This window comes from Cololabis saira, chromosome 13 (genome assembly GCF_033807715.1).
Source record: "Cololabis saira isolate AMF1-May2022 chromosome 13, fColSai1.1, whole genome shotgun sequence".
Taxonomy (NCBI): domain Eukaryota; kingdom Metazoa; phylum Chordata; class Actinopteri; order Beloniformes; family Belonidae; genus Cololabis; species Cololabis saira.
Window position 1 is genome coordinate 10,519,097 of NC_084599.1, and position 16,245 is coordinate 10,535,341.

The 16,245-nt window shown below is 38.8% G+C and overlaps 1 protein-coding gene across 2 annotated transcripts; it reads left to right on the plus strand.

Annotated features, from left to right (window-relative positions):
* The first annotated feature begins 489 nt into the window (after positions 1–489).
* On the plus strand, positions 490–12,348 carry abhd17ab (abhydrolase domain containing 17A, depalmitoylase b). Of its 2 annotated transcripts, none has more exons than XM_061737652.1 (5): positions 490–1,102; positions 5,061–5,431; positions 6,166–6,360; positions 7,660–7,839; positions 9,386–12,348. In XM_061737652.1, exons 2-5 carry the CDS (start codon positions 5,067–5,069, stop codon positions 9,609–9,611), a joined length of 966 nt encoding a protein of 321 aa, XP_061593636.1. In that variant the 5' UTR covers positions 490–1,102; positions 5,061–5,066; the 3' UTR covers positions 9,612–12,348. The 2 variants fall into 2 exon arrangements, with proteins under 2 accessions (XP_061593636.1, XP_061593637.1); XM_061737653.1 differs by having other exon boundaries at positions 5,066–5,431.
* Positions 12,349–16,245: the final 3,897 nt, after the last annotated feature.

Here is a 16,245-nt window from a genome sequence, read left to right on the forward strand (position 1 = left end):
TATATATATATATGAAGCATAGACAGACATATGTATAGACATAGAAATATATGTCTATGTTAAGAAGTATATAGTATACATATGTATATTTGTCTATGCTTATCATGGACATACACGTCTATGATGAGCATAGTGTAGAAGTCGTGAAAATAGATGAGCCGACAACTTCTCACGGTGCGGACACAGAAGCGTGTTTCCCTTTATTAAATCCACCGGTGAACTGACAAACAAACAAACTAACTGACTCCAAAAACGTCACCGTACTTAGAAGGACCGTTGCACATTAAACACATATATTAAAACCTGAATAAACACTGTATGGTAATGCTGTGACTAACATCTCTATGCAGGTGAATTACATCACATGAATGACAAAGGCACTACAATAGACTTATATGTCTATGATAAGCATAGACATATATGTCTGCCCCTCGTTAGTGGGATGGAAAACTCTGACGTCACATCCGGTCAGCTGCTACTTCCGGATGCGGTGAACCAGCAGAGAAGTTGAAAAACACCGCACGTACATGGATTAACTAAAATCCTAGAAAACGCTGTCCGCGAACCCCGAGGATGATGAAGGACCGTCCGTAATGGGTCGTTGGAGAGCAGTGGGAGCGTTAGGGAGTCGTGTGTGTGCTGTGTGTGGCGGGAGGATCCGTGTTTGTGTCAGTGGCTAGCTTGAGCCGGCTAGCTGCTGCGCAGACAGGTCTGAGTTTCCCTCATATAAAGCTGCTTTGTTCCTTTACACAAGAAAAACACTTGTGTTCACGTCTGATTACAAGTGGGCAGCATTCAGAGTGTGTTTGCACTCTGAGACAACTTATACAAACTGAAAACAGAAATAATTGTTTTGAATTATACAGGAAACCTTTTGGAGATCTGTTAGATATTGTTCGCTAGTTTCTCTACAAAATGGGTAGAATCAGGACTTTTGTAGCCTTAAGGGATCAAATGTACATGGTTTGTAAATAACATTTCCCTGGTATCCGGGAGGCTTCGCTACTTTTCCTTGTTGTGCTGACGGGGCTCACTGTCCTGTATTTGAGTTACTGGAGGATTCATAGTTCATTTTTACACACCGAGATCTTCAGCTCAGCAGGTACGTTACTGTCTGGTTCTTTCATGATTTACAGCTATGGTACAATATGGAAATAACTGCTTGAATGTAGTTACTTATATTCGCCTCAAGGTTGGGGAAAAACAACTTTTTCTTCCTTTTTTTCATAATCAAATAATGTCCTAGATGGTGTAGTGTGTGACACACTCAGTTTCAGTTTATTTAGGACAGTAAACATTAATCAACATTACTGTAAATGCGCCAGTTTTAGCCAACTGGCTAATTCGCAACTGTAGTCCTTTTGGCAAGATGTTATAAACCATTACACCTAAAACAGAAGCACTAAAGTGGTATTCAGTTGGAATTGGTATGAACGAAAATAATTTCACAAATACTCATTAGTTCTGAAAGACATGGATGGGGGCTTCGTAGAGTAGCTTATTTCCCCATTTCTAATGAATTTTTAAATTATGGACATGTTCCTGTGTTTTTTCTGTATCAATTTCTGGTGGGAATGTGTTTATATTAAGCCGAACGCAATGGTGACAGTTCAAAATGTAACAAAGTGTTTATCCTATAAAACAGTTTTTCTTTATTAATTTTACCATCTTTTAATCTATGAATATATATATATATATATATATATATATATATATATATATATATATATATATAGGTTATAGGTTGGCATGACTTACAGACTTTTTTCTGTATTTATGTTCTTTGCCTTTTTTAATTTATGTGTCATGTTTGGGGTGCCATACATGTACACATACATTCATAAGAGAACAAAATGACACCCTTTTGTTTAATTCTTAGATTTTATTCATTCGGTATATATTTAAAGGATCAGGCAAAGTCTGAATGTAGGGTAATACAGGCTCAAAAGAACATATGGCGTATTACAGTATTTATTTATTTATTTATGTAACAAAACTCAATAATAAGGCAGTGTGGAAAAATTATACATACCGGTACACTTTTACTGCTTCCATACGGATCAAGAGGGTAAACCGTAACGGGACCTGCTTATAACAACAACTCGATTAATTGATCATAAGAGTCTAGACAGGCTGCTTGTCTTGCATATTGGGATGCCTGTTAACATAATACCAAGGAAGAAAGGTATCAGTAATGATCCTAGAGAAGCAGTTGTTACTGCCCTTAAATCTGAGTTATAAATCCATTTTAAAAACAAACCGAAGTCCTGATCCGATCACAGGATCGGAAATCGGGCACGATCACGTTGTTTTAGACCTGATTGAAATCGGACGTTGCATCCCGATCAGGGATCGGATATATACATATATATTACTCTCATTATTTTGATCAGCGCATCAAACAGACTATGGAAAAAATGATAAACAACGGAAATCAACAAGCAATGGGTCCACGTGATTTTGCGCTAGGAAGATTGTAGGTCACTTCAAACACAAACGTTTTCTTCTTTAAGCCAGAAAAGTACAGTAAGAAGTAACAGTGCAGTCTAAAAAGCACATTACTGGCCTTACTTTGATACTGTGGCTCTTTTATTTGCTTATTTGTTTACATACCTGACGAGTATTTTAAGTTGAGGATCGGTTTTTATTTAATTCAAATTTATGTTTAAAATAGAACTATTTTTACTATTTAATAGTTGCACTATTATTACTTGATTGTTCAAGCTACCTCAATGAGAACTGCAGTATTTAAGTGCTAAATGATAAAATAAGGTGAATAAAATAAAAATAGGAGACAACCTGGATCTGTTTATTTTGCATCGGGACTCCGTATCAGCAGATACTCAAAATCAAATGACTGATCGGACCGGATCGGGGCCGAAAAAACCTGATCGGACATCCCTATTGTATAGTAAGAAAATTCAAGCCACATGCAAGACTTCAAAACAGCAAATATCTTAGCAAATTATCCCCTAGGTCAGACTGGACAAAAAAAAAGAAAATGCATGTCAGGCTTTAGCCCTAGCATTGAAGAAGAAGATAAAAAACACTATTCAAGTATGGTGGTCCTGACTGTACTTCTGTACTTGATTGGTAGTCCTGTGAGCAGAAGAGGACATTGTTCAGCCATGTCAATGTCCTCTTTTGAATATGTTATCTATTCTCATTCATCAACATTATCAACATTGCAGAATTCACAAACGGCAAATGGAAATGCAGCAGCCGCCTTGGCTGCTTTAGTGTTGATCTTGTCTTTCTAGATTGGTTTTCCTCGTCTTTGCCGTCTTCTACTACTTTTATTGGCATTTGACACACAGGCAAAGCAGTGAGCTACCACCAGTACGCGATGTGGAATGTAGTTTGCTTGGTCAATACATCCTACTGGCCCTGTCACTGTAAATGGAGACACGGGTTAAAAGAAGTTTGGAGGAGGTTGGCCCTGTTAGATTTCCACCCTCCAAGGTTTTATCCTGGACTCCCACTAATGGAAACGCAGCTTACCAAGGACCCTTTTGAGCATCACAGACCAAAATGATTGGTTCAGTCAGTATTATTGTTTAAGGAGTCTTACGCTTAGAACATTTTGTATGTGAAGTTGTGCCAGAAATCTTTTTTTTTTTCTTGGGAAGGATTTCCTGGAGAAAGCCATTTCTTTTAAAAAAGATGATGGTGTGGTTTATATGGGATTTATGCTTTTGTATTGAAGCCGTGCTGTGGTTGTTGCATAGTCTAGTACCCTATGCTGTGGCCTGAGGTGCACTTTCCCGGTAGTGTAACTGCACAGCATGTCGACGCGGCCTGCAGTAACACTTTGTGGCATTTTATGCTCTTTCAGCTCATACTTCTTCTCTGCTATTTTCAAATCAGATGTAGAGATTGTTGTAATTTCATTTAAAGTAACAGCTGTTGTCAACTCTAGTTCAGGTGAGATCTGCTCTGTTTCTGTCACCATGTCTGAGCTGAATGAAGAAAGTAAACAAAATGAACCTCTGGACTGCAAGCTACTGTGCTCCACAAAAGCACTGAAGCTTGCAAATGTGCCGTAATTACAGTGTGTTGCTGGCACAACAACACACAAGAAATAAATGCCAACTATGTGTAGTTGTGTACTCTGTTTTATCTGTTGCTATCTCTGAGTTACATAAAAAGTAGCTAATGAAAGAAAACACGGGAAACTGTAAGAAAGACCCTGCACCGCCATCTAGGATTTGGTGGTGTAATAACAGAGTAATGCAAACAAAAATGCAAAAGTACAGATCCTAATTATGTAATTGTCACTTTTATCAACTCTATATAACCATGAAACAGAAACATAAATCATGTTTTTAGGTTTGCAATGATTCTTCATAAATGACAAGAATACAGATCAAAGTAACATGTTTTGTGAAATACACACAGTCTGTTGTGGGTTTAAAGCTAACTCAGATTGCAGCAGCACATGCATAAACACGGCAAAACACAATTTTATTTTTCTACAGCCTATCGGATTTTCGTATTACCTTTGGTGTTTCCTCATTAGAAATAAATCTCACCTCGTGGTCATTTCAGAGACTGGCTGTTTTTGTAGTTCTGATTGGATGCCTGAAATGACATGGGTTGTAATTATTTCAGAGGTGTCAGTCAACCCAACCATCACGTTGTTCCTGAGGTTTCACCTTTGTGCCCACGGTCCAGTAACTGCTGCTCGGGGGGGCAGCACACTTAATGCATGTTATTTCTATTTTCATACCACAGTTATCTAAATATACCTTGTACTTGAGGAAATATACTTGTTTTAAATTAGGGGTGTCATTTCTGAGCAGGAATGTGACAAATAGACCTCATTCATTAGGGGTTAAACATAGATTTTAATTATCAGTTGTTCAATGAATCATAAATGTGATATATATTTATCACTTAAATTTGACTCGTCAGTGTATCTCTTGTGTTCCATTCATATTTCTGTCGCCCTCAGACCAAGTGCCTCGTACTGTGTATTGTAATAAGAGTGTCATTGTGTTGTCATGGCAGTGGTGTAGATTTAGTGGCTCAGTGATCCCCTTTGTCCTTCTCTTGCTCAGTGAAGGATGAATGGCCTCTCTCTCAGTGAGCTCTGCTGCCTGTTCTGCTGCCCGCCTTGCCCAAGCCGCATTGCAGCCAAGCTCGCCTTCCTGCCCCCGGAGCCCACGTACACCTTTCTGCCAGACCCAGAGACGGGTCCTGCTGCACAAAGCACAACCGGGACATCGAGCCTGCGGACGCGTAGCGGAGCGTCTGTTGCTGGAAGTGGAGGAGCCGGGGCTGTCGAGGGGAGATGGAAACTTCACCTGACGGAGAGAGCAGAGTTTCAGTACTCTCAGAGAGAACTGGACACGATAGAGGTGTTCGTCACTCGGTCCAGCAGGGGCAACAGAGTCGGCTGCATGTACATTCGCTGTGCACCTAATGCCAGGTGAGTGACACTATATTTAAAAAGTTTCCTCATCTTAGCATTTTACAACTGTGATTGTGATGTGTTGCAGACTTCAGCTTTCTTGATCTTTTAAATCGTTTTATGACGGTCTCGCACACTTCCTCAGGAGCATTTTAACACTTTTTTTCCCTCTCAGCTCTCTTTTGTGCACATTCAGGTCTCCTTCCTTTGCTCGTCTCCCTGTTGACTCAGCTGAGTCAAAGATTTTTTTTTCTTTTCCTGCTTCTTCAATGGAAAAATCTTCCAAAAAAATGTTTTTCTCTCCTTTTAAAAAAATCCCTCTTATTTTCTTCTCTTTTTTTAGTCCCTACAAGTTTACAAGAGCCTGAAAGTTGCATTTCTCTGTTTCATAATGATAATCATAGCAAAAAAGTCAAAATCATGTTGTTAGTATTTCTGAAACTTAAGCATTCTCATCTGTTCTTTGTCCTGTATATTTGTCATTTAAAATTTTAGTAATCTCGTTATAAAAATGTAAGTTTTTCATGAGATGTTAAAATACTTGATCCTTGCTTCTCTCTTCTGATGGTAAAAACTTGGTTTGACTTGAGTCTGTTGTGGTTAACCGGTCCTCCAACAAGAAGCAGATATTAACACACTTCGGGGCAAGGAGTTCACGTGACCTCTCTATATTTATCTAGGTCTTACTATAGGATAAACAAAAGTCATATTTTCATATTTCTTATGTTTCTTTTGAATTTGTGTCCCCTCAGATTTACAGTGCTTTTCTCACATGGCAATGCAGTTGATCTCGGCCAGATGAGTAGTTTCTACATCGGCCTCGGCACTCGTATCAACTGTAACATCTTCTCCTACGACTACTCAGGCTATGGCATCAGCACTGGCAAACCCACCGAGAAGAACCTCTATGCAGATATCGATGCTGCCTGGCACGCCCTGCGTACGCGGTACGTTAAAATCAAACAATTCCACCTTTTTCCTTGGCAGGGTGATGTGCTACACCAGGGGTATTCAACTAGATTCGGCCGGGGGCCACATCTGCAAAAGGACTGTATGGAGAGGGCTGAAAAATTTGAAAATGTGGGGGTTTTCAAAATGTATTTTGCACTCAAAGACGAAGACTTATGTAAATATAATACATTTGTATTATACATTTGAATATATCTAGTTTACATATGAATTATGTATTAATTGTCTCCAGATTTATTAATTGTGAATGTTAAATATAATATTCAGATAAAGAAATATTATTTTGAATGCAAGTTAATTTTGAAACCATGCATTGTGCAAACTTAATGAAATTGATATTGACCTACTTTTAATAAAACACGCCATAATGACAAAGCACCACTTTCCACCAAGATTTCCTTATTTTAATATTATATTAAGCATTGAGCACAAGCATTTCAGTCCATAGTAGCCAGTTATAAAAATATTATTTAAAAAAAAAAAAAAAAAAAAAAATTCAACAAACAACTTCAACTTTTTTGAAATATGACCAGGGGCCACATAAAAGCTCCTGGCGGGCCGTATGTGGCCCGCGGGCCGCCAATTGAATAGCCCTGTGCTACACTGTCATATTCTTTCCAGATGGGACATTTTTTGGCATGTATATCTCCATCACGTCACGTTAAAAGATGCAGATTAATTCAAGGTAGCAGGGGGGGAAGGAAGATGGATGTGAGGGTGTCATATAAACATAATTTAACAGAGACCGGGTGAAGCTGGCAGAAGGCACTAGAGGACTGAGCTGAGACGAAGAAGGTTGAACCATGTGAGGAATGTAAGAGTGACATGTGAACTGAGGAAGCGCCTATTAGTGGAGGCAGTTATATTAATACTGTTATAATCAGGAGAACTTCATACGCGACAAGACAGTGACTAAAGTTTGTTGGGCGTAGCTGTTAATCCTACCACCATAATGTTGTCACACTTAAAATAACCATAAGATATGAGACCCTATTACACTTGGTTGCTTTTTATGTGAATTAACGACTGTAAACTAAAGTTACTGTCAGTCTGACCTCATCTAATAAGTTAAATTGGTTTCAATTGACTTAACTGACCGTCTTTAAAGCCATTGAAATAAACACATGAGATTACTTGTTAATACCATGTTTAAAAAAAACAATCAAATGAAGTAATTATTCATTTATAGATGGTCATTAATTGTACTTTTTCTGTTGTGTTTAACACATCTACTGGAATTCTGTATAAATGACCTATTCTTTCTCCTTTTTAATCAGGTACGGCATAAGTCCAGAGAATATCATCCTTTATGGACAGAGCATTGGTACAGTTCCCACTGTGGATCTGGCGTCGCGGTACGAGTGTGCTGCCGTGGTTCTTCACTCTCCTCTAACATCTGGTATGAGAGTGGCCTTTCCTGAAACAAAGAAAACCTACTGCTTTGATGCTTTCCCCAAGTAAGTCTCTTCTTTGTTCACCGTTCTACTTGAGCTACGTCTTGTTGAGGATTGATCCAGGTGTAAAAGGTCTTTGATGAAGGATCAACATCTTCTGTTCAGTCACGTTAAACCAAAATCAGAATCTTTATTTCACAAACAGATACTTGGTATTCTCAGAGTACTGATGTCAGGTGAAAGATCATCCACAACAAAAGCCCCCCCGGCTCAACAACCTTAAGGCGTCCCCTTGATGTGTTAATAAAAGTAGCTCATGATGTTTGGTCGATATTGCAGTTGTGGCTGGTAATACCATTCATTTGGATCTTTTGACAGAAGGCTGTATATAATTTTTGTACATGTTTTTGTCCTGCCATCCTTTCAACTCCAAACACAGACTTATTCATTAAAAAAAAAAAAAAAAAAAGGAAGTGCCTGGATGAGAGCTTGTACTTTCACCTTCCAGATTTGCTAAATATTGTCAGTGTTTCTTGGTCACTTAATAACTCTTTCGACTGTAGATCTGTGTATGGTCAAAGCATTTGTTGATGTCTGGGGGCTCATTTTAATTTCTTTTTAATAACTTGGCTGTTTGACATGGCGCTGTTACAGCTCAACAAAGACAAGAAAAACATAAACAATAAACGTGTCACCAGAAATATATCAATATTTTTGCACAGACAAACATGGAGCATCTTTAAATCCATTTAGATATTCCAAAACTAACCACGTACGGTTGTTACCAATCCGTGTATCATTCGTTCTTTCCATTTTCAATTGGCAATCAAAAACCAAAACATGAAAAGGTGACTGGTTATTTTTTTTTTTGTTTTTTATTATAACACAAAAAACGGAAAAAACGTCTGGTTTTTCATATTTCAATTTTAGGCACAGATCAAAAATACGAAATAGAAAAACGGGCCACAGGACTGAATTTGATTTTAATATTTAATTGGTCGGGTTTACGTGACCCGGACATGTCCTACATCCATGGTACGCGGCAGTTCGGGTAACCATGGCTACCATGGCGGCGCTGGAACAACAGATTAAGGATTATTTTTTAAAGATTGATTAAGGACTTGTTCCACAGCGGTTTGGCGCACAAACACATTTCCTGCAAGTTGCAGCAGATAGGTCTCCTGCAATGCTCAGAAATGAGCGTCAGAAGATTCTGTGCTCGGCATGATCTGAGGAGAAAAAGACGTATATCAGACGCAGAGCTGGAGAGCGCTTTGATTCAATCTATTTATGAGGTTTTTATTCAGATGTCCACAGTATATTGCAAATATTATATAGCAAACACTGACAGTAAATGTGTGACAGACGGGACCATCATATGGCCGAAAGTTCATGACCGGCTGTAGGAGCCATACATTGATTATTCATGTTTCATTGGTTTGATCTGGTTGCCACGGTGATGAAGGAAGTTTGGGTCACGTGGGTTACCTTTTTACAACATGATCTACGTTTCTATTACATTCATAAATAGGGACAAGTAACTGAAAAGATTTTTTGTTTTTGTTTTGTTTTATTTTAACATCTTTGATGCCCTTATTTTCCATTTCAGCATTGAAAAGGTGTCTAAGATAACATCTCCGGTGCTCATCATCCACGGGACAGAAGACGAGGTGATCGACTTCTCTCACGGCCTGGCTCTGTTTGAGCGCTGCCCCAAGGCCGTGGAGCCTCTGTGGGTGGAGGGAGCCGGCCACAACGACATTGAATTGTACAGCCAGTATCTGGAGCGCCTGCGTCGTTTCATAGGACAAGAGTTGGCAGTACAGCATGCCTGACCGGCACGGCTACCATCATCATCACACCTGATATTATTTTTGATGGTTCACTTATAGCCCCACCGCTGTTTTCTTAATTTTTTTATTTCTTTTTTTTTTTTTTGCAAATGGAATTTTCTCCAGGAGTCATCCAAGCCGTCCCTCAGCCTACCACGGCTTCCAGTGAAACACGCTGTCGCGGACTGTGCTTTGTTTAATCCACCGTGGAGCGATGAGACGCAGAGGAAAGGAGAGTCAGCCTGAAAGACGTGCTCAGTTTTCTTCTTATCATACATTTGCTACTGTGTAAAAAAAAAAAACATAGTGGCTGTACTGTTTTCTGTACTGTGCAATAACACGAAAAATGTCCACAAGAGGGGGAAAAAAGCTTTTGTCGACATTAGAAAACTAAGAGTTAAAATAAAAACTGATATGAAACATGAACGTCATCTACGTCAGAGCATGTCATCCTAATTATAAAGTGTGTGTGAGTGCATTTGTGTGTGCGTGTGTGTGTGTAATTTTAGCACATTGATGACACCCGACATGTACCATTGTTTGAGAAAACTCTAAAATATTTAGTTTTTTCTGTTTAAAATAGATAATTGGTTTTTACTTCAAGTTACCACTAAATGTGCTTGATTGTTGCCGCCTCTCTACAATCAAGTGCTGTCTTTCTAAAAACTTTATAACAAGTCCAATTTCAACCAGATTTGTTGATTTAATTCCATAGTGAAGTAGCTTTGATTGGTTGGTGTAGCATTAAACTGTATTGTTCTGAAGGGGAAGTGTAATGTTGCTTCTCCCACGTGTGCTGTGGGGATGCACGGGACTGGTGGCTCATTTAATTTCTTGGGAAAAGTGAAAATGATGCATATTTAGAAATGAGTTTCTTTTAGTTTTTACTGTACTGAAGGTGTTGCTCAGGTAACCCTGTCTTCAACATTGGGGTCAGCGTCTTTGTTTTATGTGTTTTCAACTGTCTTCACAAATCTTTTTACATCTTACAAGTAAATATGTCCAATATATGGTTATGTAACTCTTCCTCTCGCTCTTTATCCTCAAGTTTTGATTATGTGATGCACCAAACTTTGATCTTGAGACTAAGGTACAGGTCAGAGCACGAACCTGGTTAGCGGTTAGTCTCCTTAGCTTCTTCCCTGCAGCTCACAAAACTGCATCCTAGTAACGGAGTGCGATTGGCTGCATCAAACTCAGACTGGAGCGCTTTCATGTCGTTGAATATCTGAGAGTCTCTGAAACCCGCGTGTTTTGTTTTGTCTTGTTTATGTTCACCCACCGGTAGGTCACAGCTGTCAACGAACTTCTCGTTTCTCCCAGTGTTTTGAACGGGGAAGGATCACTAAAATTGATCAGGCTTTGCTCTGTCTACCTCCAGCCTGTATCTGTTTCTCTGTTTATATATTGAAAACTTTTTAACACTAATGTTACTCATTTACACTCCATCATGACTCTCATTTAGGTCCGTCGTAAGCCGTTGAGGTGAAACTTTGGATTTGTGTCTTTCGTGACTGGCTGCTAAAATCAAACATGACTGGGCTTATTTTTCTGATTGATGTCAGGCATCCTCACCTTTGTTCAAATAAGCACAGGTCCATGTTTTTGTAAGGTAACTCATCAGCTGGTTTACAGCATTAGGAAAGAGCATTGTCAGCATTAGCCACTGCCACTCTGTGCTGTAGTCTCGAGGAAAACGGGTTTTATAAATGTAGAACATCTTTTATGGCCCACTTCCTCACTGATTTACTATTTTCTTAAAAGGCTGTGCTTAATATTCATCTGTTTTCCAGAGCATCGTGCATCATAGCATGTTTTCTCGATTGGTCTCCACATTTAAAGTGGCACGGTCCATTTCACCAGCTGTAAACTCGGCCCCGGTGGTCCGTCTTTGAGACCATTTTTCTCTCGGTAGCAGTGTACAATAATGATGCAAAATTATCTGCAGCCCGCCCTGTTAATGTCAGTTTCGTCTGATCAAAGTAAAGCATACATAATTTCCTCTGTCAGCTCTTTGTTTAAGTCTTTGTTGTTATGTGGATGTGATGATGGACTGGGTTTTTTTGTTTGTTTTGTTGAAACAAATGCTGCACTTAGCAAGCCCCAAAGTTTGAATTCATAACCAAAATTATTTATGAATGAAAATGTCTGTCGGGTATTCACTTTTGAAGAAAATGGTCATTTTTACCATTTTCCTTTTTCCGTTTTGGTCAACTTTTGAACCAAAGTAATTATTTTTTAGCCTTTTTACTAATATCTGCTGCTTTCCCCCCCATGTATTCAGAAGGAAAGACATCAATGCTTAAAAAAAAAAAAAACGTTTTTAATTTATTTTTTACTTTGTTTTCCCCTGACATCAAGATACAAATTGAGTGTAAATCTTTGAGCTTGTTGAATATACTTCACTACATCTTGTCTATTCAAATGCCCAGGTACAGTCAATGAACACAGTAAATTAATGAAATCAATTGTTTTTCATCTTTTGAGCAGGAATTTAGCTTAGCAAAACAAACCCTTTAATGTTTTAATATATTTTGAAGAAAAAAAAAGATGTGTGGGATTGATGAGAGACTATGGCTTCAAATAGACATGAAACATTTTTCTATTGTAAAATTTGTGGATTTCTGTTGAGGACTAGACATATTAATATCCATTGTTTGATTTTCTTTTTTTTTTTTTGGTTTGTAAATATATCGTCTTTTTTCCAAGAGTTAAAAAGAATAAGTGAATAAAACGTAACCAGTAGTTAATAAGTGTGGCTGTTTTCTTCATTTCTTGAAAAGAATGTAAATGATTGCACTAATCTCACATTTATGAGCATCCTGGTCCTCGGCACAGAAAATAAAAGCCTGTTTGTAGTGAAAGGCCTCAAAGGGAACATCCTCAAATAGCTGGAATGAACAATTGGTTTTCATTTGCATGGTACCGGTATTTGCTTTTTACATTTCGATCTGCACTTGCGTGTTGGATAGGTCTGTAGCATACATGCCAAAAAAAAAAAAAGGTTGACATGAGTTTTAATTCCAGCGGTAAAAGGACTCAGGTCTGTCCCAGCCTCCCATCCCTGTCTGCAGCCATGCGGAGTTGTGAGATACAGACAGATGGATCATGAGCTGCACACACCCTCCTCCGTTTTAGCATAAACACGCACGCTTCTTGTGCCAGTTCTTTTTCAGTAGACTACAGAAAGAGTCTGGTGTCTGGTCTAAATGCTCTTACGGATCAAACACAGCTGCAGCTGCATTTCTTCCTGCGCTCAGTGATGTTGGAGCAGCCCAAGCTGAGCTCACCAAGCCTTCTGTGCCGACACGTGTCAGGAGATTGCTAATGTGCCAGCTCACGACAACAGAGGAGTCAAAACCAGCGGATTAGGGGGCCTGTTGGATGTTTGCAATATAGAGCACTAAATATTTAGACATCGTTGTATAATAGTTTCAGATATGGGCACGGAAATAAGTGTATTTAAACCAGTAATGGCCCGAATGAAAGAAACAGTATGTTTCTGATTATCCTCCATATACCAGTGACCTCACGTTGACGCAAACCTAGAGATAATCTGGAGGCACTGATATCTGATGCAAGTCAAACTTTATAATCATTGTCTATCTGAACGTAGTATTAACTTTGAGATAATGAATCATTTGAAGTTCGGAAATGCCATTCAAGTTTATCAAATTCCTGATCTTTGGTGAAATTGCACTAATTCAGCGCATCATTAGGAGAGACAGAGGGGCCTTTTCCTGGTCTGGAAGGTTTTCTGTGCTGCATTCAGGTCAGCATCAGCACGGTTGAGACGGCGCCTGTTGTCATGTGTAATACACATTTCTCTCACCGATATTTGATCTGTTTCTGATGGCTGTGCTCTGTTGTGGACTTTGTGCTGATGTTTCCGCTCGGATTCACTCGGCGAGCGCTCAAGCACAGTTTCTTCTGTCGGAGGTAATTGAATTTCTGCCAATACCAACAAATCATATTGAGTGTGTCAGCGGTGCTGAAGCTGCTGTACGTGATGCTCTCCCCGCAGACGAGCTCCAGCAGCTCTCCAGCAGCTCTCCACCAGCACCACCCAGTGTTTCAAAATGAGTCTATCTTTTAAGTATCGGAAATCACTATTTTGTCAATACAACTGAATGTCAGTGTTTTTTTTTTTTTTGTTTTTGCTTTTTTTTCCTGCATATGCAACCTGGCTGAACAGCTGAATATTTTAAACACTTGTCAAACTCTGGAAAGCGGTTGTTAAATCATACATTTGATGTGATTCCTACATTAACTTGGGCTTTTGTGTGCTTTATTTTATTTGATAAAGCCACGCTATGTTGTAAAACAGCTACTGACAGAACTGTGCTAATGAGTGGAGACGGGGCAACACTGCAGCTTGGTGTTTCTCTCATAACGTTTATATGCAGAGAAAGTCGAATTATTGCCTTATTCCGACTGATATCGAAGTTTTAAAATCCACGTTTACACCTCACTCAGCCATTGAAAATGAATGCATCTTAGTATAATGCAAATATATTAAAGAACCATATATGTGTACTATTGAGCATTAACATGTGTTTCAGAGAGCAGAAGATATGATGACTAGTTGCCTATAAGTATTGTAATGGTGCAAAAAACAAAACTGGACAAGAACATCTGAAACAACCACAACCAAATTCACTCTATCCGGATGAAGCAATTTAACTGGATAGTTTTTTTTTAAAGGCCGAAATGAAATAGAGTAACGAGGCTGTTTTTAAAATGTAAGGAGTAAAAAGTACAGATAATTGCGTGAAAATGTAAGGAGTAAAAGTAAAAAGTGGTCTGAAAAATAATTACTCCAGTGAAGTATAGATAACCAAAATTTCTACTTAAGTAAGGTAACAAAGTATTTGTACTTCGTTACTTGACACCTCTGGCGGTTCTAAATTGAGCTATTCTGGCTCGTATACGCAAACCACGGTTAGCTGAGCCATTGACTGGCCTTGGGACTCTGGGGTCTGGGAAGCTTCAAATCTGTCACGTTTTGTTTACTAATTGTTCCAACTAACCGTGAGAATGCCAACGTAAAATGGCGTGTAGCGGCACCGAGCATCGCTCAGTCAAACACACCTCACTCAATAATCTCTTCCAGTGCATGTACACTTGGATTTCTTGGAAACTCCAGTTAAATCTTTAGCTCAATTAATGCCAACAGCTCGATATAGATGTGCATGCCGTACTGACTGTTGCCGCGCAGCTAGATTGTTTCTGGTTCCAATCCTGCCTGGGGGCTTTCCAGGTGGCGTTTGCATTCCACCCATGCTTTTGTGGGTTTTCTCTGATAGTCCAATTTCGTTTCACAGACCAAAAACATGCATGTTATGCTAAATGGTGATTATATGATTCCCACAGGAGTCGGTGAGAGTGTGTGGTTGTTAATCGGCCCTGAATAGGAAGAAGTGGGTGTAGATTATGGAGGGATGAGTGAAGATGGTTTGGCATATCATGAAATATTACCTTCCCACTATAAGTGCATTTTGTGATGTGTCTTGGGCCCCTGGCTGACACACAAACATTCTTGCGATAGACGACTTCCATGTGGTCAAATTTGCTGTTACTACATAAAGTGGCTTTAATATAGACCCGCAGCAAAGTCTGGAAAGAAAGAAAGAGTGGGACAGTGGTGACAAAAATTAAAAGTAGGTGATTTCAGGAGAATTTGGCCCAAAATCACTATCCACAAGAAGCTGGTAGTTTGAGCAGCAAAGAGGGTCAACGTTTCCTCTTGATAGAACAGAAACAAAAAGAAAGATAAAAGATAGAGCCATTGAAATGATTTAAAAACAACGTTCCGGAAAGAAAGATTGGAAGGGCTATGCATATTTCCCCTTCCACGGTGCAGAATATTATTATCATTCAAATCATCATCATTATCAAATCAAATGTGGAAAAAGCTTTTCTTTTCCCAAGCTTTGCTGCTGCAAGCCTGGAATGACACAATTTATGCATATCAAATGAAATTAAGTTGATTTAAGAAAGTAAGTTTTTGTTCCACTTACTCTTTGTGGAAACTATTTCCTACAAAGATTTAAGCACGGGAAGTTTTTTTCAGACCTTACCGAACTGCTGGTTCCAAATATGGACAATTCATGTGAAGATTAGGGCTTGAACTGATTTACTAAGGACCCAAACGATTTTATACATTTGAGGCAGATGTTTATTTTAAAACGTAATCCATGCATCATTTGTTATTTCATTTGCTATTAATTTCCAAGTATCCTGGATCCTGGTTACTGATTGGTTTTAAAGCCACTCTATGTATCAATGCCACTTTTGACCACATGGGGGCCTCATATCCGTAGGAAGTTCATGTGTCATTTCCTGCCATAAAACACAACAAAGTTCACTTTTAGAGGGACAAAATGGTATTAGAGGATGTGGCAGATCATCTCCACTCCATAGCATATTATTATCAGTGATTCCTTTGTCAACACAGCTGATCCCATGTGATTTTATTGCAACATAAAAGGGGTTTTTGTTTTTGTTAAAAACAGTATAAAAAGAATAGTCTAATTTCACAATTGGGTACATGAAGTGACACTTCTTTTATTTATTTCTGTTTCATATCATTAAATTATCACATCCTTAAAGCTTGACAACTCTATTTATGTTTGTG